The 21,699-nt window shown below is 53.8% G+C and overlaps 1 protein-coding gene across 1 annotated transcript; it reads left to right on the top strand.

The window, feature by feature from the left end:
- The first annotated feature begins 1,277 nt into the window (after positions 1-1,277).
- Positions 1,278-8,333, top strand: Mb (myoglobin). Its single transcript, XM_070014404.1, has 3 exons — positions 1,278-1,457; positions 5,870-6,092; positions 7,755-8,333. Exons 1-3 carry the CDS (start codon positions 1,363-1,365, stop codon positions 7,899-7,901), a joined length of 465 nt encoding a protein of 154 aa, XP_069870505.1. The 5' UTR covers positions 1,278-1,362; the 3' UTR covers positions 7,902-8,333.
- The last annotated feature ends 13,366 nt before the right edge of the window (positions 8,334-21,699 follow it).

The raw sequence follows: 21,699 nt of genomic DNA, 5'->3' as shown, positions 1-21,699 counted from the left end.
TGGTATGGTGGCTGGCATATAGTAGATATGCTGTGATGCTTGTGGGATGGATGATAGGCAGGTGATAATGATGGATGGGGAGCTGGAGGGAGGGAGACATGGAAAGATAATGCTGGATGGCAGATGGATGATGGATGGATGGATGGATGGATTGTGGATGGAACGGTAATGGATGGGTAAATGAATGGATGGGCAGATGCAGGTATGCGTGGATATAAACTAAGTCCAATCACTGTCACCTTTCCTTCCTTGCAAGGGGCCTGAATTCTGGGCCTGGGCGCTGTCCCTGTGCTCTTCAGCTCAAGGCTAGTGCTCTACCACTTGAGCCACAGCACCACTTCTGGTTTTCTGGTGGTTTATTGGAGATAAGAATTTCATGGACTTTCCTGCCCGGGCTGGCTTTAAACCACAATCCTCAGATCTCAGCCTCCTGAGGAGCTAGCATTATAGGTGTGAACCACCAGCACCTATCTTTTACTCAACATTTATGTAATTCAAGTTTAGTACAGGGCTCTGTGTCAGGGCCCAAGAGACACAGATGAATAAAACAAATACGCAAGGTTTCAAGAGCATGGCCTTGGGGACCTGAGGTCCTGGGTTCAAACCTAGGATGTTGCGGGACTGTGGCATGACTCCCTGCCCTCTCTTCAGTGAAGCAGGGATGCTGTCTGTGTCCACCACACGCGGCTCCTGGATTAGAGGAGCTGGCAGATGCTGAGTGCTGACACAGAGCGGGCAGAGACGGGAGCCCTGGCTGCCCTCACCCCAGCGGAGGCCCTGCACAGACACACAAGGGTCGCTCTGTAGGTGCATGAATTTCAGAGGTCCAACACAGGCTCATTCTTATCACGTTTGTCTGAGGTCAGAGGCAGGAAGTAAGACAGAAGACTGGGGCCAGGACGGTCCTGGGCTAGCAGGGTGCCTGGGCCCAGGCTTAGAACATGACAGGTCTTTGGGATGGCTGACAGGAGGAGGGTTGAGTTTCAGGCTGCTTGGCCCCAGGCCCCGCAGTGCCCTTTCCCTTGGCTTGTGAGAATCCAGACAGTAGCCTGGTCCCCTGAGCCACACTCCCTCCCCCCCCCCCCCCCCCGTGGCCCGAGTTGTCTCCCACAATGGCACCTGCCCCGAAATAGCTGCCCGCAAGAGGACCGGAGAAAGGCAGAGATTAGAGCCTGGGGGAGGGGGGAGGGCAGGGGACACAAGGAGAAAGGGAGGGGAGTGTGTGGCATCAGGTGATCTGCCACCGGCATCCAGGAGGGTATAAAAACACCTTTGGACCGGGCAGCTTCAAACCCTGGTTGCCTGGCCCGGACACCGCGCAGTCAACCCACATCGCTCTTCTTGCCTTCCTCAGACGCCATCATGGGGCTCAGCGACGGGGAGTGGCAGCTGGTGCTGAACATCTGGGGGAAGGTGGAGGCCGATCTGGCGGGCAATGGGCAGGAAGTCCTCATCAGGTAAAAGGAAGTGATCCCTGGGTCCCACTCACCTACAGTACCCCAAAGATCACAGATGCTCAATGAAAAGGTAGACCAGTTGTCCCAGGCAGAGGAAGCTCAAATTTCCTATGCTGTGTTCCTTTCTTTGTGGACATAAGGGACTGGATTCAGGAAAGGAAAAGGATTCCACCCAGACTAATAGCAACAGCTGGAAGAAACTTAAGGTTCAGACCCTGCAAGCCTCGAATCCACCAGGCTTGGAATTGTAGATAATCTAGCCACCTAACTGAGGGTTCAGAGAGGAAATGACACCACCATCCCCCAACCACAAGCCCACTAAAGCCTATGAATGTCCAGGCTGAAAAGATATGGTCTTCAAAATGAGGCCCCTCTGTATCTAGGTTTGGCTCTATTTCTGAGCAGCTATGTGACCTTGGGGAAGATTCTCAACCTCTCTGAGCCTCAGTTTCTTTCTTGTCTAAAGAAGGGAAAATAACTGTAGAAGTGAGCATTGCATATGTTTGGTAGGAGCGGGTCTGGTTACTGACATACAATGAGTTCTAGAAATATTCATTAACTATTACAAATGCTGAGCCCTGTAATTAGCCAAGGGCTGAGAGGCCTAGTTGCTATCTGCGGTATTGAGTATGTCTCCAATTTGAAAGCTTGAATGGTCTCCAAACTTATAAAGGAGTTCTGAATAGTCCTCCCCCCACCCCAAATCCCAAACTGTGAGTAGAGGATGCTGGTGCTGGGTTCTCCCCCCCCCCCGCCCCCAACCTTCTCTCACATCTGGGCAGCTCAGATCGCAGATCGAGGGCCTACTGGACTGTGGCGGTCAGCGGCTCTGCTTCTGGGGGAAGCAGGCCCTGGCTTGCCCCCAGTGTGTCCCTGAAGTTCACATTTGCAAAGCAATGTCTCCCCATTTGTGAGCAGAGCAGGTCTCCATCCTGACTCCTGGTCCCTTCTGTCTCCCCTGGGCTCTGTCTCTTTGTCCCATCCACCCGGGGCCGCTTGGGGGTGGGTGAGGGGCAAAGTGATCTGGAATCACAGCTTTCAGGGCTCCATGGCAGAATCCGGGAAGGAGAGCCAGCTTCCTGTTGTCTGGCTGGTGTCCTAGACGGCTCCCCTCCACCTTCTTCCCTGCCCTCCCTGTCAGAGGCCCCGGGGCCGGGACAGGCCGCCACACCACCAAGCAGCCCTCCGTGGGGCATTGTCCGAGATGTGAGATCCGGGCTGCCCCCCGTGCCTAGGCCCGGTGCTGGGCGGCTCATCCTCCGTGCTGCGGACGCAGTCAGGACTGCATGGGAGGGGAAGACCGGACTGGGCCGAGTGGCAGCGCTGCCCTCCTCAAGGCCGAGGCTTGTGCAACCTCCGGGCAATGTTCCCTCCCTCCCGGGCAGAGCAGCGAGGCTGCCAGGGGCCTGTGACGCCCGCCCGAGACGGAGGGCTCCGGAAAGTTCCAAGGGGTGCCATGTATCTCAAGCTGTAGGGGGAGGTCTCCCCCCTCCAGGGCCCCCACTGGGGTCTACTCTTGGGTGCTAACTCCAGGCAGGAGCTGATCTCTTGGGTTTTGTTTTTTCGTTTTTGCCAGTCCTGGGGCTTGAACTCAGAGGCTGGGCGCTATCTCCAAACCTCTTGTGCTCAAGGCTAGTGCTCTTCCCCTTGAACCACAGCGCAGAGAAACTTCCAGCTGTTTCTGAGTCGTTTGTTTATTGGAGATAAGAGTCTCATGGACATTCCTGCCCAGGCTGGCTTTGAACCACAATCCTCAACTCTCAGCCTCCTGAGTAGATGGGATCACAGGCGTGAGCCACGGGTGTCTGGCTAGGAGCTGACCCCTTGGTCTGGTCTAAATGCTGAGCCTGGCCTTTGTGATGGCCCTGGCAAGGTCACTGCCCCAATGCCCTGACTTTTAGCAAAAGTGAGCGTTCTGCTACATGATGGTGAGTGTGAACCGCCAAAGTCTCACTACCAGGCACAGGCCGCCACGGCCCAGATGCTGGGCAGCGGCTGCAGCTCCTGACTAACCAGAGGAGAGGGCGAGGGGCGGGCAGAGGGCGGCTGTGCGGGGAGGGGGCGGACCCTGCCTCACAGTGCCTGCCCAGACCCTTTCCTCTTTATTGGTTTGTGCATTTCTGTTGTGTCTAAAGGTTTCAAGGCTAAGGAAAGTTTGCAAACCGCCGCTGGTGGCCATAACCACCGAGCCCCACAATGATCAGCCAGCCCATGCCAGCGCCAGGTGTCTGCCTGTTCTACCTTTGTTGTTGTTGTTGTCAGTCATGGGGTTTGAACTCTGGGCCTGGGTGCTATCCCCAAGCTCTTCAGCTCAAGGTGAAATGCTCTAAAACTTGAGCCATAGCACCACTTCCGGTTTTCTGGTGCTTAACTGGAGATAAGGGTCTCACAGACTTTCCTGCCCAGGCTGGCTTTGAACCGCCTTCCTCAGATCTTAGCCTCCCGAGTAGCTGGGATTTCAGGTGTGAGCCACGGCACCCAGCAAGGTTCCACTGGAACTCATTTAAACCTTAGGAGGTATTGTCATCATCATCATCATCATCATCATCACCATGCTGAACAGAGAGGTTAAGTCACACAGTGTGAGGGGCTGGGGACTCAAGTTCAGGCCATGTGAATGGCGCCTCTCTGCTCCTGAGGGTTCTGTTGCAGGCCCCGATGGGACCTCCCTGGGGGCAGGCTTTTCCCAGAGAATCCAAAGGGTTTCTGTGGCTCTGTATCAGTGTCCAGGGTCCCACTGGGTTTCCCATTGGCCTCCATTCAGAAGTCGGCCCCCTCCCCCCCAGCCCCCTTCCCCTCCCCAGTGTGGTACCACATCTATAGGGCTGGGGCTTCTGGGCCTCTGGCGGGGCTGGCACTCCATGGCTGGCCAGCGAGCCTGCGCTCCTCTGGAGAAGCAGGGGCAAGGCCTCCACCCCGGCCCTTTTGGTTTACTTACGTGTGAGTCAAGACCCAGAAAGGGCGTGTGATTTCTTCAGTGTCACACAGCACACAGAAGCCAGAGCTGGGCCCAGAACTTCATAACCCTAGACCCCAGGGAGCCACGACCCCCCTGTGCCTTGGGCCTCTGATCCTTGGCCCTCCTGTGCCTCTGTCTCCTTCCAGCTTCCTGACCTTGGGCCTCGCCCCGGGGTGCCAGGTCTCCCATCTGTCAGCACGCATCCAAGGATCATTGTCGCCCAATAATAATAGTCAGGAGCTCAGGGACCCTTGGATGAAGGTGGCAGAGACAAGCTGTCTGTGACGTACGCGGCCTTGGACGCGGCCCCGGTGTGACTCAGGGACACTGGCCACGGCTGTGGACGGCCCTGGCACCGCCGTCCCCCCAGGAGCACAGAGCTCGTCCCCCGAGGGAGGCTCTGCGCCCGTCACCCCACGCCCTCCACGCACATGCGCATCTGCCTACGTGACTCTTCCCTCACGGCCGGACGTGCTCATGCAGCCGTGCAGCACGCATGCGTACACTGGGGACTGCCCATTTCAGGTTGCACGTGAATGTCTCGCTGTGACCGTGATAAACCCTGGAACTTGACAGCCTCCTGCCTGGGCCTCTGAGCACTGGCCTCAGGCTGCCCATCCCTCCCCGCTGCCCTGCAGATGCTCCATGCATGCTTTGCAGGGTTTCTGCCCGGCTGGTGAGCCAGCAGCGGGGGGTGGGGGAGGAGCCACAGAGTCTGCCAGGCTGGCAACAGGACAGGAGGACACAGCAGTAGACAGACAGGAGCCTGGGATCCTGCTGATCATCTCCTGGGCACAGTAGCTCAGGGCACAGCCAGGCACACCTGTGGCTCCCAGGGGTCCCCCAGCAGGTGGCACAGGCCCCGTCACAGGCATTGGGCAGGAGGCAGGAGGCTGCAGCCCACGCCTGCCCGTGGGCCAGGATTGCCTTTGGAGCTGCTCACTCCTGGTTTCCACCCAGCTCCTCCCACACAGCCCTGACTCCTCTGGTGACGTCACACCTCTGAGCCCCAGCTTCCCGTAAAATGGTGCTAAAGGGAGAGGTAGAAGGTGGCCGAGCACAGCAGAGGGCGTTTGAGCAATGCAGGGCTGCGCAGCCCCAGTGCCCCAAACACCATGATGCACTCCGCAGATAAATGTGGAGAAAACAGGGCAAGCCCACGCCACCAGCAGAGATGCCTTTGTCTGTCTGCCCCTCAGAGGCCGTGACCACGAAGACTTGTGTCCCACCTCCAGACGGCACGCAGCATACGCGATCTCACTTCATCTTTTAGGGAGGGACAATTCATCTTCATTTCTCAGATGAGGAAGCCCAGGCCCAGGAAGGTACAGTGAATTGTCCACGGTCACACAGCCAGAAGGAGGGGAAGCTGGACCGGACCCCGAGTCTGGCCACCTGCAGACCCCGTTACACAATCCCCGCATCTCACTCCAGTCCCTCTTTTGTCCCCCAGGCTCTTTAAAGACCACTCTGAGACCCTGGAGAAGTTCGACAAGTTCAAGAACCTGAAGTCGGAGGATGAGATGAAGGCGTCCGAGGACCTGAAGAAGCACGGCACCACCGTGCTCACCGCCCTGGGTGGCATCCTGAAGAAGAAGGGGCAGCACGAGGCGGAGATCAAGCCCCTGGCCCAGTCCCACGCCACTAAGCACAAGATCCCCATGGCATACCTGGAGGTAGGGGGCCACAGGCAGGAGAGGGCGGGAAGGGCTTCAAGGGACTTGGGGTTCAAGTCTCAGCTTGCCTTCTCACGGCTCGGTGGACTGGCCCCCTGTTTTGTCTCCTCCTGAGACCCCAGACCACAAACAGCAGGGCAGATTTCATGTCTTCTGTTCTCATGGGGACAAGGGATAGGAAATCCGGCATACAACTTCCAACCTCTCCACAAATAGCAGCCTTTTCCTCCCCACCCACTGCCCAGATGAGGAGACTGTGGCCTGGCAAGGGTGGAGTGTTTTGTTTTTTGTTTTGTAAGCCGTGGGGCTTGAACTCTGGGCCTGGGCGCTGTCCCTGTGCTCTTCAACTCAAGGCGAGCGCTCTACCACTTGAGCCACAGCACCACTTCCAGTTTTCTGGTGGTTCATTGGAGATAAGAGTCTCACAGACTTTCCTGCCCGGGCTGGCTTTGAACTGTGATCCTCAGATCTCAGCCTCCTGAGTAGCTAGGATGACAGGCGTAAGCCACCGGGCGCCCGGCTCCTTCATTCTTTATGGAAGGCCCACACATGCCACCGGACACTGAAATGAGAGGGAGGCCCAGACAGAGGACGCAGAGGGTGGCAGGTGCGAGGCGGCTTCTGTTTCGGATGTCTGGACGCCAGCGGCTCTGCTGTAGACACGGGGCAGACCGGGCGGGGGGGTGGGGGGGCGTGCACTCCTCTCAGTCCCTGGTTTGCAGTGAAGTCACCTGGGGCAGGACGGAGCGGAGCCAGGAGATACCCCGTCCTCCAAGGGCAGTGCTCAGCTCCACCCACCAGTGAAATGGCTTTGACAGACTTCAGTGGCTTTCAGATGCCCACCCAGGACCCCACTGCATCCAGGGGACGCTGTGTGACCATCCCTGGTGCTCACCCCTACCCCCACCCCAGCCCTGGCACTGGCTCTCCCAGTTCCCTGCCATCCCCCTGCTCTGTGACCTCAGGCTGGCCACTTGCCTGTCCCCTCTGTGAAGTGTTGCTCCTTGGTGCGGCAGTCTGGGCTGCAGTCGGGGCCAAATCCCGATTCAAGGTGGGGCAGCCCAGTGACCTTTTACATCCTAGGCTGCAGTCCTAGGCTGTAGAGCTGTGGACCCGCCCCTACCCTCCTGGTCATTCCAGAGGCCGCCCTTCCCCTCCTCTCCCCTCCTTTCCCCTTCCCCCATCCTCTCCCGCCACCCGGATGTGCGTCACACATTGCTGCCCCAAGAGAGAAAGGGTCCCTGTCCCACCCAGCCAAGGCCACAGAAAGAAAACACACACTAAAGGAAGTTTCCTTCTAGACTTCCTGACTGCAGAAGCCTGGGTAGAGCTGCATCGACAGCACCCCTTTCTGCAGCCCATGTTGGAGGCATGGCCCTTTCTTTTCCTCCATTCCCAGACCCCAGTGGCAGTTGGGCAGGAGGACAGGGGAAGGAGCCCGGTGCCAGAGTCACCCCCAAGTCCAGATGCCCCTTCCAGGCCTCATGACCTCAGCACACAGCTTCATTTCCCTGTGCCTCAGTTTCTCCACCTGCAAAGCAAGGGTGTCAGTATCTGTGTCCCAGCGTGGTGGGGTTTGAAGGAGCTGAGCTGTGGAGACCACACTACTGGCCCGAGCTTGTCCCTTATGCCGACCGTCCCCCTCTCGCCCCCTCCCTGCAGTTCATCTCTGAAGCCATCATCGAGGTCCTGAAATGCAAGTACCCCGGGGACTTCGGGGCCGACGCCCAGGGCGCCATGAGCAAGGCTCTGGAGCTGTTCCGGAACGACATCGCGGCCAAGTACAAGGAGCTGGGGTTCCAGGGCTAGGCCCGGCCACCCCGGCCCACTGGGGTCCCCAGGCCCAGGCCCAGGGGACTGAATGTCTTGTAGCCATGTAGCGTGTGCAGAGTGACCTAGCTTAGCAGAGGTGGGCAGAGGAGAAGGGCAGGGGGCTTCTGCCCCCCCACCACGTCACCGCATGGGTCCATGGCCCTGACTCACTAAATCCAATCTGGGCCTTTCTGATCTTCAAAGCAGCCCCTCCCCCATCCTCACCTTTCACCTCCAACCCCAGCCACTCACCAGCGTCACTGACCCCTCGCCCCACCAGAGACAGCGGGACGTCCCTTTGGCTGAGGCGGGCTGCAGGGCCGGCCGCAGGCAGTGGGAGGGGAGCGGACGGCCAGCGGGAAGCAGCAAGTACACTCGCAAGTCTTGGGGTGACTTGCCTGTTTTAATAAATGGCTCTGTGACTTCTCAGTCTCTGCCTGGCCTTTCTGTCCCTTACAGCAGGGAAGCGTCCACGCAACGGGACGAGGCCAGAGCCTGAGGCCACCACCTAGCATCGGGCACTCACTGGGCACCGGGACCGGGAGGGAGGAGCCTCCACCGGGGCTCCAGGGAGCATCGTGTTGGGTGAGGACAAATGACTTTGGCAACACAGAGACCAGTGCCCGGTGCCCAGGCTGTGGGAACTCAGAAGAACGCGGTGGGTCAAAGGCGGTGACGGCCATGGTGGTCACAGGGCCAGAAGACCAGGGCCAGCAAGGGTGGAACAGGGCGGGGCTGCTGGGTGGAGATGGCTCAGACCCTAATACACTGTTTATGAGGCCCCTGCACTGGAGGGGCCATCTGCACCCCTCCACTCCAGCCTTGGGAGCCCTTCTGCTCCAGGAGGGGCCTGGGCAGGAGTGGGGAGGGGAAAGGGGGAAGAAGAGAGAGGGGAGGAGAAGCCTAGGGAGGAAGGGAGGAGGGAGAGGAAGGAAGGGGAGAAGGCAGAGAAGCCCTGAGATCCTGGGTCCTGGAGAGAAATTTCAGTTTTTTGTTTTTTTTTTTGTCGGTTGTGAGGCTTGAACTCTGGGCTTGGGCACTGTCCCTGTGCTCTTCAGCTCAAGGCAAGTGCTCTGCCACTTGAGTCACAGCGCCACTTCCAGTTTTCTAGTGGTTTATTGGAGATAAGAGTCTCAGGGATGTTCCTGCCCAGGTTGGCTTTGAACCATCCTTAGATCTCAGCCTCCTGAACAGCTAGGATTACAGGCGTGAGCCACCGGCACCCGGTGAAATTTCAGTTTTGTGCTTAGTTACCCAGTTGGCTGTCAGAGAAACTTCTAGACTTGGAGGATGCTCTGAAGAAGTAGGATTGGGTTTGGCCCTGGGCAGTTGGTATTTTTGTTGGGGGAACGTGTGTGTATGCATGCGCGTGTGCGGGTGGGCACGCATGCGCACGTGAGAGACAGAGACAGAAGAAAATGAAGGAAAATGGGTTGCCATTGCTTCCACATTGGCTAAACAAACCTGCGTGGTAGAGCCCAGCTTCTCCCTGGCTGTGAGCCTTTCCCGCTGCCCCTGCTTTGCACCTGGGCAGCCATAGTTAATTGAGCTCAGTTTTATCTAAGGTTTTCCTCAGTCCCGGTGGGCTTTGGAAAGTTCTAGAAGTACCCTAGGGGACTCAGGGGTGTGGCAGTCTGAATGTTTGGTGTCCTGGGTGGACAGGGGAGGTGCCTCATCCCAGATCTTCTGGAGGGTTCCTGAGATGTGAGGCACAGGTTCCTCCTTGTTCCTATGCCTCTGAACCCATCTGAGCTTTGGCCCCTCCTCCAGGACTTGGCCTGGCTTACGCAGAGCTGCCCTGGACCGGTTGCGTGGTGTATACACTCTACAGCAATGCTTGACAGGGAGCGAATGAGGATGGATCTATGTGTGTTCCAAGCAACTGGTGCAGCCTTTTACTTCATCCTAATCCACTTGACGGGGGCGTTCTGGGAGCAGTGGGTGCCCTTAGGGGTATTCTGAGAGCTGGTGGTTTGAAGGCTTTTCTTTGCTTAAGCATTACTCTTTCACCTCCTCCCACGGTGGGTTTGAGAAAAGCCTTCTCAAGCCTGAGAAGCCAGGAAGCAATTTCCTCCCAGCCCTCCGGTCTCCTCCGTCCCTCGACCTCTCTGATGGTTTTCGCTCCCTCCGCTCTCTCAGGGCCAAGCTCTACCGCCCTGGGTTGTTTTGTTCCGTGTTCACCTGTCAAGTCCTTCCTTGAGGCTTGGGCACAGAAACACCTGCTTGTCTGGAAAGGTGAAGGCCAAAGGATGGGAGAAGGGGGAGGGAGGGAGGACAGATACAAGCTACTAATTTTTTTAATCATCCTGAATTGATCCTTCATTAATTTAGCAAATGTTTGTTGATTGAAGATTAAGTGCCAGGCCCCACACTGACACACAGATCACAGCTGTGAAAAAGCAGACATGGTCTCTGCCCTGCAGAAGCTTCCAGAAGCTTCCAGAGAATGGAGTGAAGAGGCAAAGAGCCTACTCTATGCTGGGAGGTGGGGGCAGGGTGCAGAGGAGATTTGAGCAACGCAGAGGGGAGTTTCCAGGACAGGGGAGGAGTTCTGAAATCTCACGCCTCGCTCCGTGAAGAATCCACACCTCACAGAACAGATCTCTACAAAGGGCAGCAGCCTTGGGGTACCCTAGAGAGCAGATGTACCTGAGGTACAGGGAGCCTGGAGACAGATGAAACTGAGGGCCCAGGTGTTTGGGGACTTGGGGACAAAGTAGGGGAGGCCTTCGAGGGCCCAATCATGATGGCTTAACATCACCGCGTCAGGCAATGTGTGAGGGTTTGTGCTCATCGGCCTTCTGTTACTGTCACAAACACCTAAGAGAGAATCCGTTGGTAAACAGAAGTCGAGAGCAGGCTCATGCCTGTAATCCTAGCTACTCAGGAGGCTGAGATCTGAGGCTCACTGTTCAAAGCTGACCTGGGCTGAAAAGTCCCGGAGAGACTCTTACCTCCAATGAACCCCCAGAAAACACTGGAAGTGGGCTGCGGCTCAAAGTAGTAGAGCACTGCTAGCCTTGAGCCAAAGAGCGCAGGGTCGGTACCCAGGCCCTGAGTTCAAACCCCACAACTAACAAAAGAAAGAGGGGGGGGGGAGGGAGAAAGAGAAAGGCTGATTTTGCTTTAGAGCTCTGGAGCTTCAGGCCATGGTCACTGAGCCATGGTCACGCTTTGGGCCTGGGTCAAGGCAGCGCGCGGCGGACAGAGCTCCTGGAGGAGGCAGCCGCTCACCTCACAGCAAAAAGGAGCATGCGGGGGAATCCAGCATCCCACAGTCGGCTTGGAAGGCATGTCCCCACCAACCTACAACTCCCAGCAGGCTTCACGCCCAAGGGCTCCCCCCCCCCTCCCAACAGCGCACACTGGGGACCAAGCCTTTAACCCTTGTGCCTCTGAGGACATCCCAAGTCCAAACCATCACGGGTTCCCCAGAGAAACTACCAGATGGATATGCTTTACATACACACACACACACACCATCCATGCAACATACACATGCCTAACATCAGATGCACACATGTATACACATAAACACATGCTTGATGTGCATTGTGTGCGCACCATGCACTCCCGTACATGCACAAATGCACACCTGTACTCACAAATCCATACAAGCGGATGCACATGCATGTGTGCAGCCACAAAGTACACATTCTCAATGCAATGCGTCACACACGTGCATGTGCTCATCACACAGGGCCTGCGCTGCACTCACTGGACTGTCCCCTCCCATCATCTCTGTGATTGCCTCTCACGGCCCTCCACCACTCGGCACCCCTGCCCTCCAGGGCAAGAGTTCCTGGTTCGCTCAGTGACATATTTTTACTTTTTTTGTTGTTGGTGGTCATGGGGCTTGAACTCTAGGCCTGGGCACTCTCCCTGAGCACTTCAGCTCAAGGCTAGCACTCTACCACTAGAGCCACAGCGCCACTTCGAGTTTTCTGGTGGTTTATTGGAGATAAAAGTCTCACAGACTACTTTCCTGTCTGGGCTGGCTTTGAACCGTGATCCTCAGATCTCAGCCTCCTGAGTAGCTAGGATGACAGGTGTGAGCCAGCGGCGCCCAGCACATTTTTACATTTTTAAGTGGTGTGATCCGGAATTATTATGGCCCTAGGAGTAGGGTGCATTTCATTACACCTTCATGAGACCATGACCATAATTTATAATGTGGGCTTATCTGATTTTGTGGCTGATTTTCTTCCTGGTTGGACAGGGTGGGCGGGCTCCTCCTCTACACTTCATTCATCCCTGGGCCCCCAGCCCAAGGCCAGGCCTGTCCTCCAAGCTCCAGGAGAGTGGGCTGGGAGCTCATCTTGGGTGTTTGTGGACATAAATTCAGTGAGTTTTCTAGGTTCCAGCAGGATCTTGGTTCTGAGGTTCTAACTGACTATGCTTGATGGGACTAGGTATGCATGGTGCATGCACTTAGATGTATGCACACGTGTGTCACCATGTGTGTGCATATTTGCATGTGCACATGTGCTTGCATGTGTAATGCGTGTTTTCACGTGGACGCACATAGGTATGTGTGTCATGGATATACACTTACATGTGCATGTGTGTCTGTATGAGGTGTGTGTGTGTGTGTGTGTGTGTGTGTGTGTGTGTGTGTGTGTGTGTGTGTACCAGTCTTGCAGCTTGAACTCAGAGCTGGAAGTTATCTCTGAGCTTTTGTGCTTAAGGCTGGCGCTCTATTATTTAGCCACAGCCCCACTTCCAGTTTTTTGGTGTTTAATTACAGATAAGAGTCTCATAGACTTTCCTGCCCAGGCTGGCTTTGAACCTTGATCCTTAGACTTCAGCCTCCTGAGTAGCCAGGATTATCAGCATGAGGCATCAGTACCCATCTGTACAGGTGTTTTATGCTCATCCACATGTGCAGGTGTACTTAGATGACATGTTTGCATGTGTGCCACGTGTTTATATGTGTGCATATGTGTGTGTGTGTGAGCGTGTGTGGACATCTTCCCATGAGACCCCGTGACAGTGCCGAGTGTGAATGTCAGTGTGACCTCTCTCCTCGCAGGTGTGATCTCCACTTCCTGCCCAGGTTCCCGTCACTCTGAAGGGACTGTGAGCTCCTGAGGCAGTGTGGGTGACTCAGCCTGGCCATGGTGTCTGGGCAGAGCCAGAGTGAGGGTTGGTGAGGACTCAGAAGCCAGAGCCTGGGCGCCCTCTGGGCAGCCTGAGCACCAACTACGGAGCTCTGCTGAGCCCCCAGCGGCTCACGGGAGAGTCTGACTTGACTTTACCGAGCAGAGCTGGGCAATCAGTGGCCTTGGAAACTGACAGGGCAGCGGCCCAGATCGGCTCCAGCCAGCACGCACGCAGTCACCTCAGCAGTCAGATCCTGCCTCACATTTGACACTTCCTTATGTCCGCTCTCCCACTCCTGCACACGCTGCTCTGTGCACCACAAACAAGGGAAAGGCTTCTTAGTAAAGAGGTGGGGGAAGCCCCTGCGTCTCCCTTTGTTGACTCTCGCCATGCTATTGCTTTTTTCTGCCACAGATCGACCACAAACACAAGCGCTCTTTCTTGCTGGCATTTTGCACAGACACACCAGCCAAGTGGCTTGTCCTGTGCCTCATCCGTCATACACACAGAGGGCAGAGGGCAGCTGTGCTGCTCGAGCTGGGGAGAGGCAGCCGTGGCTGTGGACCCGCTGAGTTTTGAACTTGAGTTATTTGGGGCTTCAGGTTTTCATCACTGGAGACTCGAGAGTGTGCTGACCACCGGGGGGAGGGGAGGGTGTGGGTCAGGGCAGGGGCGCTGTTCAGGGATTGGCGTGCTCAGGCGCTGCCTGGTATAGTCCATTAGAAAAAAACTATCTGAGCCGTACCTGTCATCCTAGCTAGTCAGGAGGCTGAGATCTGAGGATCGGAGTTCAAAGCCAGCCCGGGCAGGAAAGACCATGAGACTCTTATCTCCAATAAACCACTAGAAAAACCAGAAGTGGTGCTGTGGTTCAAGTGGTAGAGCACTCACCTTGAGCTGAAGAGCGCAGGGACAGCACCCAGGCCCAGAGTTCAAACCCCATGACCGACAAAAAAGAAAAGAAAAAAGAAGAAAGAAAGAAAGAAAGAAAAAAAAAAAGAAAGAAAGAAAGAAAGAAAGAAAGAAAGAAAGAAAGAAAGAAAGAAAGAAAGAAAGAAAGAAAGAAAGAAAGAAAAGAAAGAAACCATCTGGGCTAACCTACCTGGGATGTATGCTGAAACTGTGGGTCTGCTGGTGGGATGAGGGGGCCTGGGACCCTGGAAAAGTCACACACACACTCCACACTGCTGCGTCTTTCTACAGACCTGCAAGGTTTGTGTCATTGTCATTACTGTCGTCATCGTCATCATTTGTTTTATGTGTCACCTTGGCCAGGCTACAATGCCCAATTATGTAGTCAATAGGTTTAAAGGTTTCTATGAAGCGTTCTTGTTTTGTGTTGTTTGGCTGTGAGTAACATTGAAATCCAGGGATTGTGAGGAAGCAGATCACCTCCAGAATCCAGCGCCTCTTCCCAGCCCGCGGCTCAGCCCTGCATATGTCACACTTGGCAGTTGCTAAGCTACAGGAGCCAATTCCTTCATAGAAACTTCTAGGCACACATCCATTTGGTTGTTTCTCTGAGGACCTTGACCCCTACAAGCCTCGTCTGCTTTATACATGAAGAAGCCAACACTGACAGAGAACTTGCCCAAGTTCACCCACCTGGGAAGCAGCACCGTTGAGATTTGAACCCAGAACCTTGGCTTTCAGCCTTGGGCAGACATTGGTGGATGTGCTCTGCCAGCAGGTGCAGACAGCCACGGAGCCCCACGCTGGATCCTGGGGCAGACACTCTGACCTCCACGCTGTTCTCAGGGCGGGGCTCACTAATCTGTCAGCTGGAACCTTGAGACCAAATTCTACACTGAGCGCCTGTGTGCTGGCTAGCGGGGATCGTAAGCCTGGGCGACATCCAACCCTTCGGGTCATGAACCTCACACCTTACGTGTCTCGGTGAGCAGGGTGGACCGCTGCCACTGGCAGTGTCTGAGGCCACTGCAGCCGGCAGAAACTCTAAGACACTTCATACTGACAGCTGCCAAGTAGATAAGTATGCTTTTATTTTTTTTATTTTTTATTTTTTTGCTTATGTGGTGCTGAGGAATCGAACCCAGGGCCTCGAGCATGCAAGGCAAGCGCTCTACCACTGAGCCACCTTCCCAGCCCGATAAGTATGCTTTTAAAACATTTCATCAGACCAGCGAGGTAGTTTATTACAATCCTAGCATTTGGAAGGCCAAGGTAGAAAGATCATGAGTTCAAGAAGGAAGGGAGGGAGCAAGGGAGACAAAGAGGGAGGAAGGGAGGGAAGGAGGGAGGGAGGAAACAGAAAGGAAGGGAAAGAAAGGAAGAAGGAAGGAAGGAAGGAAGGAAGGAAGGAAGGAAGGAAGGAAGGAAGGAAGGAAGGAAGGAAGGAAGGAAGGGAGGGAGGGAGGGAGGAAGGAAGAGGCTGGGTGCTGGTGGCTCACACCTGTAATCCTAGCTACTCAGGAGGCTGAGATCTGAAGATCGCAGTTCAAAGCCAGCCCGGGTAGGAAAGTTCATGAGACTCTTATCTCCAATAAGCCACTAGAAAACTGGAAAGTGGTACTGTGGCTCAAGTGGTAGAATGCTCGCTTTGAGCTGAAGAGCGTAGGGACAGTGCCCAGGCCCAGAGTTCAAGCCCCACTACCAACAAGAAAGAAAGAAAGAAAGAAAGAAAGAAAGAAAGAAAGAAAGAAAGAAAGAAAGAAAGAAAGAAAGAAAGAAAGAAAGAAAGAAAGAAAGAAAAGAAAGAAAGAAAGAAAGAAAGAAGGAGAGAGAGAGAGAAAGAGAGAGAGAGGGAGGGAGGGAAGAAGGAAGGAAGGAAGGAAGGAAGGAAGGAAGGAAGGAAGGAAGGAAGGAAGGAAGGAAGGAAGGAAGAGGACTCTTACTATTGCCCTCTCTACCTACTGCTCTGTCAATACCCCACTTCTGTTGCTGCTACTGCTTCTTCTCTTCATGCTACAGGCTTAGGCATTCAAAAGTAAGCAAAGCCAACCATGGAGACTTGAGGACCTGCTGCTGCAACCTCGGGGAGGGGGAGCACAGGAAGGAGGGTCTCCCTGATACTCACAAAGTGAACTGAGCAACAGAGCATGTAACCAGGATGTCTTTACCAACCCTGGTGGGCTCATGCAAATGAAGGATGGTATTTGCACCAATCATGGTAGGTCTGGCACAAATGAAGGATGATGATTGCAAAAATCATAGTAGCCTATTATGCAAATGAAAGACGGGATTTGCACCAATCACAGCGCAGACCCTGTCTCTGAGCACACCTCTTCTGCTGGGCCAAGAGGAAGGAAGTACAAGGTCTCAAACTGACCTGAGGGGAAGTAGCAGCTGTGTTGGCAAAAGTTGGGTGCAAGCTGTTTGCTGAAGGCAGTGACTTCAGGAGCTACAGGCAGGCTTCAGATGCTGGCATGAAGGCAGTCCAGCTTTGGGCTGGCAGACCCAGTAAAGGGTCTAGCAGCAGTCAGGAAGTTGTCTTCCTGGCATCTTGGCACATTTCAAGGAAAAATAAACACCAAGGGTATTTACCAGAGATGGTATCTAACACTGCTTTCCTCCTGCCCCAGTGTCCTGCCTCTGCCTCCCTGAGAGGCTCGGTAACCCACGGAAGCCACTCACAGGTAGGCAGTGATTTGAGCAGAATTGCTGGGGTTCACAGTGTGACCTTAGCACGAGCATTCTCAGGTTCAAATCAAGGTCCTGCAAATTCCTAACAGGTGACGGTTCTGGCTGCTCATGAATCTCCGTTTTTCTTAGTAAAATGGGCACATTGGTAGCATCCACCTCTTGAGCTGGAGACGAATTAGTCTTCTGAGAAGAAGCAGTCTTTTCTGTCAAACTAAAATGTCCCCACTTGTCGGCAGTCACCATTGTATATTGTTATTTCCCTGAGATTGGTATTTTCCTGGAATTCTTTGCTTCTTAGCTTCCATTGTAACTATCATCCATGTTGTTTGTGACCAGCCAACTCTGTCCGGTATATAAAACTTTGTCAACAGAGTTAAAGAACTTGAGGGGGAGTTTTCCCTGGGCTTTACCAACCTCTTCCAATAGTAATCCTATGCAGCCTCGTTCTCAGCTCTGTTCCCATGACAAGAAAATACACCTGTGCCCCAAAAAGACAGTGCCCCCCACCCCCGCCCAAGTAGAGACCTTTCACTGATGGTTAGTTTCTAACTTCCTTATTATCACCCTGATAATCAGTTGTGAGGAAAATGGGAGCCTTAGCAACAAGAAGGGACAACATCACCCCTGGGTTGGGAACAGATCACCAGCTCCCTGGGTCCACTACACTTTGGCAGGGGGCAGGGCAGTGCACCCCTCTGCACAAAAGTAAATTGCCTCCACAGAAATCGCCTCTGTCTCTTGTGTGTCTGTTTGTTTTCTGACATGGGAGGGTCGTCTATTTCCAACAGCCTCAACAAAAAAAAAATCTAATTTTTAAAAATGAGGAAATGTAGGCAGGTGCCGTGGCTCATGCCTGTAATCCAAACTACACAGAAAAGGGGAGGTTGTGAGGGTGAGGATGGTTCAAGGCCAGCCTGGAGAAGGGTTTGTGAGACCCTGCTCTCAACCAAGAAAATGCTAGACAAGGAGGTGTGTGCCTGTCATCCCAGCTGTGCAGGAGATATTAATAGGAGGATTACAGTTTGGGCTAGCCTGGGCAAAAATGTCAAACCCTATTTGAAAAACAAAGCAAAAAAGGCTGGGAGTAGGACTTACAAGGTAGAGCACTTGCCTGACAGATGCAAAGCCCTGAGTTCAAACCACAGTACCACCAAAAAAACAACAACAACAAAAGATGAAGGAAAAAAAAGAGTAAGAAAATTGAATATATTTAAAACCCTGGAGATAAGAGGGCTGCAGAGCGAGGGATTCATAACTCAGATGTATCAAGCTGTATGTCTACTCAATTCTCCTCAAGATCACAATATGGCTACCACAGTTCCAGACTTCACACACCATCACATTACATCCAGAGGCAAGTCCCTGCTTTATGTTTTCTTGTGAAAGCAAGAAAGAACTTCTCAAAGACCCCTCTCTCTCTACCCTGGCAGATCTTTTGTAAGCCCCCGTGATCCAGGGTGGTGTCACATGTCTGTGTATGAACTAGCTATGAAGAATATTACCCTGATCGTCTGAGAACATCGAAGCCTTACAATAGCCCTTTTCAGTACAAGAAACTGGGATTCCACAGTGGAAGGTTCTCAAGCAGCCAGGAAGGGCGCATTCTAACATGTGACTCCTTCGGGTTGATTTGAGATATGAACATCACAAGAGCCCAGGGGCCTTGAGATTCCAGAAGGACTTGTGGGAAGAGATGCCCAGCTGAAGGGCATCCGAACCGGCTGAGGACACCAGGGGGTGTGCAAGAGCAGCCACTGCCATTGGACAGTGGCCAGGCTGGTCTAGGCTCAGCCACCAGTGTGGAGTGTTGGTGATGGCTGCATCCTGGAAGGCCTCCACAGCCAGACAGGGGCAGAGGGGAAGGAGGACAGCTGCCCACGGGCCTGGGCCAACGTTATCCTTCCAGGGCCATTTCTGGAGGGAGACGCAGACCTGTGTACCCATCTGGAAATCTTTTGTTTTTTTGTCAGTCGTAGGGCCTGAACTCTGGGCCTGGGCGCTGTCCCTCAGCTCTTCCACTCAAGGCTAGCTCTCTACCACTGGAGCCACAGCGCCACTTCTGGCTTTTTCTGTTTATGTGGTGCTGAGGAATCGAACCCAGGCCCTCATGCATGGGAGGCAAGCACTCTACCGCTGAGCCACCTTCCCAGCCTTGTGTCCCCATCTTGAAAGCGGAGCACTGTTGCACTCTTCCATCACCCATGGTCCTCTCATTCCTTTTCTCCCTGTGGCTCTGACATCCAGGGAGGGCCCTCTGCCTGTCCAGCCCTGGAGGCCCCACACATCCACCCCTGATCTTTCCCAAGGCCCCAGAATAGCCAGACAACTCAACTTGAGACCCAAGAAGGGCCATAGACACCAACCAAACCTTGCCCACAGCGTCCGGGCTCAGATATCTCTGGAAAGTTACTCAGCCATTCCGAGGTCTCAGCTCCCTCCTCTGCACAACGGAGAGGATGCCATCGCACTGAGAAAATGGTTAGCTCCAGCTGGGAGCTGTGGCTCCCGCCTGTAATCCTAGCCTGTAATCCTAGCTACGCAGGAGGCTGAGATCTGAGGCTTGCCATTCAGAGCCTGCCAGGGCAGGCAAGTCTGTGAGACTCTTATCTCCAATGAGCCACCAGAAAACTGGAAGTGGCGCTGTGGCTCAAGTGGTAGAGCACTCGCCTTGAGCTGAAGAGCTCAAGGACAGCACCCACGCCCAGAGTTCAAGCCCCATGACCAACACAAATAAAATAAAAATCTGTTAGTTCTGCTGGGGATATAGATGTTGGTTTGCCTAGCATGAGCAATGGAGTCCCTTGATCTCAGACTCTAGAACTATGAGCCAAGATAAACCTCTTTTCATTATAAAGTAGCCCACCTCCAGTATTTCATTATAGGAAAGCAAAACAGACTAAACACTGCAGCACGCTGGTATGTGACCGAGTGGTGGCTGGGAAGGTCACTGCCAGGAGTGGGGAGAGGAAGCCTCACCAGGAGGCTTTCTTCCCCCTAAGCAGTCCCTGAGCAGAGAGGATTCCTAAATAAGCTCTGAGGGAGAGAGGTGGGAGCATGGGGCAGGGGGAATCTGAACCTGTGGGGCAGGGGTGAAGGGATGGAAGGGAAGGTCTGTGGAGGTATCACTCTGGGTGGCTTGCTGTGGTCTCCGTGGCTGCAGGAAGGAGCTGAGGGGGCTGGCTGAGGTGAGGAGGGAGGGTGGGCCTTTACTGGGCGGGGACCCACAGGGAGACGAGAAGGAGACAGAGGGCGTGGCAAGTGCTTTTCCTGAGCCGGTGGGTGGGGGAAGTTGAGGCAGTAGAAACAAGCCAGGCGTGGTCAGGGAGGGCAAAGCAGAGAGGAAGAGAGGGAGGACCTGCTACCCTTTCCAGGTCCTGGCCTTGCCTCCCCCAATCCTTGGGGGGGGTGCTGTATCATTATTCCCCTCAGACACAGTTGCACCCCACCCCAGTGTAAGCATGAGATTCTAAGACCCTTCCAGCATCAATGTTAGAGCACACATTGCTTCAATGCTCCGCTGTATTCCAAGCAACACACACATACACACACACACACACACACACACACACACACAAACACACACACACACACACACACACACACCATTTTAAACCTCACAATAACCTAGCAACCGATTCCCGTACCCCCCCCCCCTCCAGGGAGAATATTGAGGATTAAAGAGGCTAGATATTTGCCCATACAGTAAAACAGTCATAATTTAATCAGATGATCTAACACATGGAGAATGCTTATTCTAGATCTGAGCCCATAAGACACACTCAATAATGCCAGCTACCTCCACTGCTTTGAGGTGTATCTCTCTGGGCATGTCCGTCCACAGAGCCTGGGGACTGGGGACCAGAGAGCTGGTTGCCTACCACTGACTCGCTCTGAAAATATTCAGAAGACAATTTTTGTAGCAAACAACTCCGAAGTTTTAACTTGCACGTGTTACCATAGTAGTGTTCCACTCTGTCCTCCTCAGGATGTGACTCATCCCTTTGTCCAGCATATCTGCATCACATATGCTATCTTCCCATCAGTCATTCGGTACCTATCGTGGTTATCAGATCAATGGTCACAGAAACACAGTGATTGTGTTCAAGCAATCCTTCTGCCAAATAATGGCCCCAGACTCAAGAGTAGCAGTGCTAGTTTTCTTATTGTTGTACATTGTCATAGTTGATTAGTTATTCCTATTCCTTTCTTACTGTACCTAATTCATAAAGTAAACATTCTCATATGAAAGAGAGAGAGAGAGAGAGAGAGTACCATATGTGGAGCTTGCTACTCTCCACATTTTCAGGCCTTCATTAGAGGTCTTGGGATGCAGCTTCCACAGATATGGATGTCCTGCTGAAATGTGTCAGTTTTTACGGTATCGTATCTATTTATGTGCTCTGTGATTGTGGTTCATGAGTGCATCTCATGGGTTATATGAGTATATTCTCAGGGAGTGTTTGTTGAACAAATGAATGCACAATCTATCAAGCTTAATACAGTCCTTGAGGGCAAAAACTATTTCTTTCAAAAGCATGGATTTTTCTAGGCATGTCTGTCCCTACAAAGCATGGAAATTCTCCAGCCATGCTTGGGTCTGAGGATCATAGGATTTTCCCATCCGTTTGTCTCTAAGCATCAAGGGATTTACCCAGCTATCTTTGTCCCTACGAACCATGGGATCTCTCCAGCCATGTTTGTTTCTAAGGATCATGGGATCTCTCCAGCCATGTTTGGCCCCAAGAATCATGGAATTTCTCTGCAGAGAAGCCTTAGTCATCACTTTAACCAAGACAGTCTGTGTCTCCTGCCAGCCTCCTTCATCCCCCTCCTTATCACCAGCCCATGACCTGGGTCCACGCTCTCCTCCACCACCCACGCTCTCCTCCTTGCCCGAGGGGCTGTCTCCACAGAGACTGTCAAAGTGTTCCATAGCTCTAGCCTCCATAGCCACACAGGCTCCCTGCTTGGCTCAGGGCAAGCCCTACCTCCCTGAGCCATTCGGCTCTACCCCTGGCTCTAGGGCCTTGGTGGTTCCCTCACCCCCTACCAGGAGGGTCATTTGGTCTTGTTTAGTTCACTGCTGTCA

This window comes from Dipodomys merriami, unplaced genomic scaffold, assembly GCF_024711535.1.
Source record: "Dipodomys merriami isolate MVZ:Mamm:240054 unplaced genomic scaffold, mDipMer1.0.p SCAF_97, whole genome shotgun sequence".
Taxonomy (NCBI): domain Eukaryota; kingdom Metazoa; phylum Chordata; class Mammalia; order Rodentia; family Heteromyidae; genus Dipodomys; species Dipodomys merriami.
The sequence above is the reverse complement of the archived record's forward strand: the minus strand, read 5'-3'. Positions and strand labels throughout refer to the sequence as shown.

Bases quoted from the DNA above. Each gene is read 5' to 3' on its own strand.
- Mb (XM_070014404.1), top strand. From the start codon at position 1,363: ATGGGGCTCAGCGACGGGGAGTGGCAGCTGGTGCTGAACATCTGGGGG. The intron at 1,458-5,869 runs GTAAAAGGAAGT...TTTGTCCCCCAG, and splicing joins GGGCAGGAAGTCCTCATCAG to GCTCTTTAAAGACCACTCTG. The intron at 6,093-7,754 runs GTAGGGGGCCAC...CCCTCCCTGCAG, and splicing joins TCCCCATGGCATACCTGGAG to TTCATCTCTGAAGCCATCAT.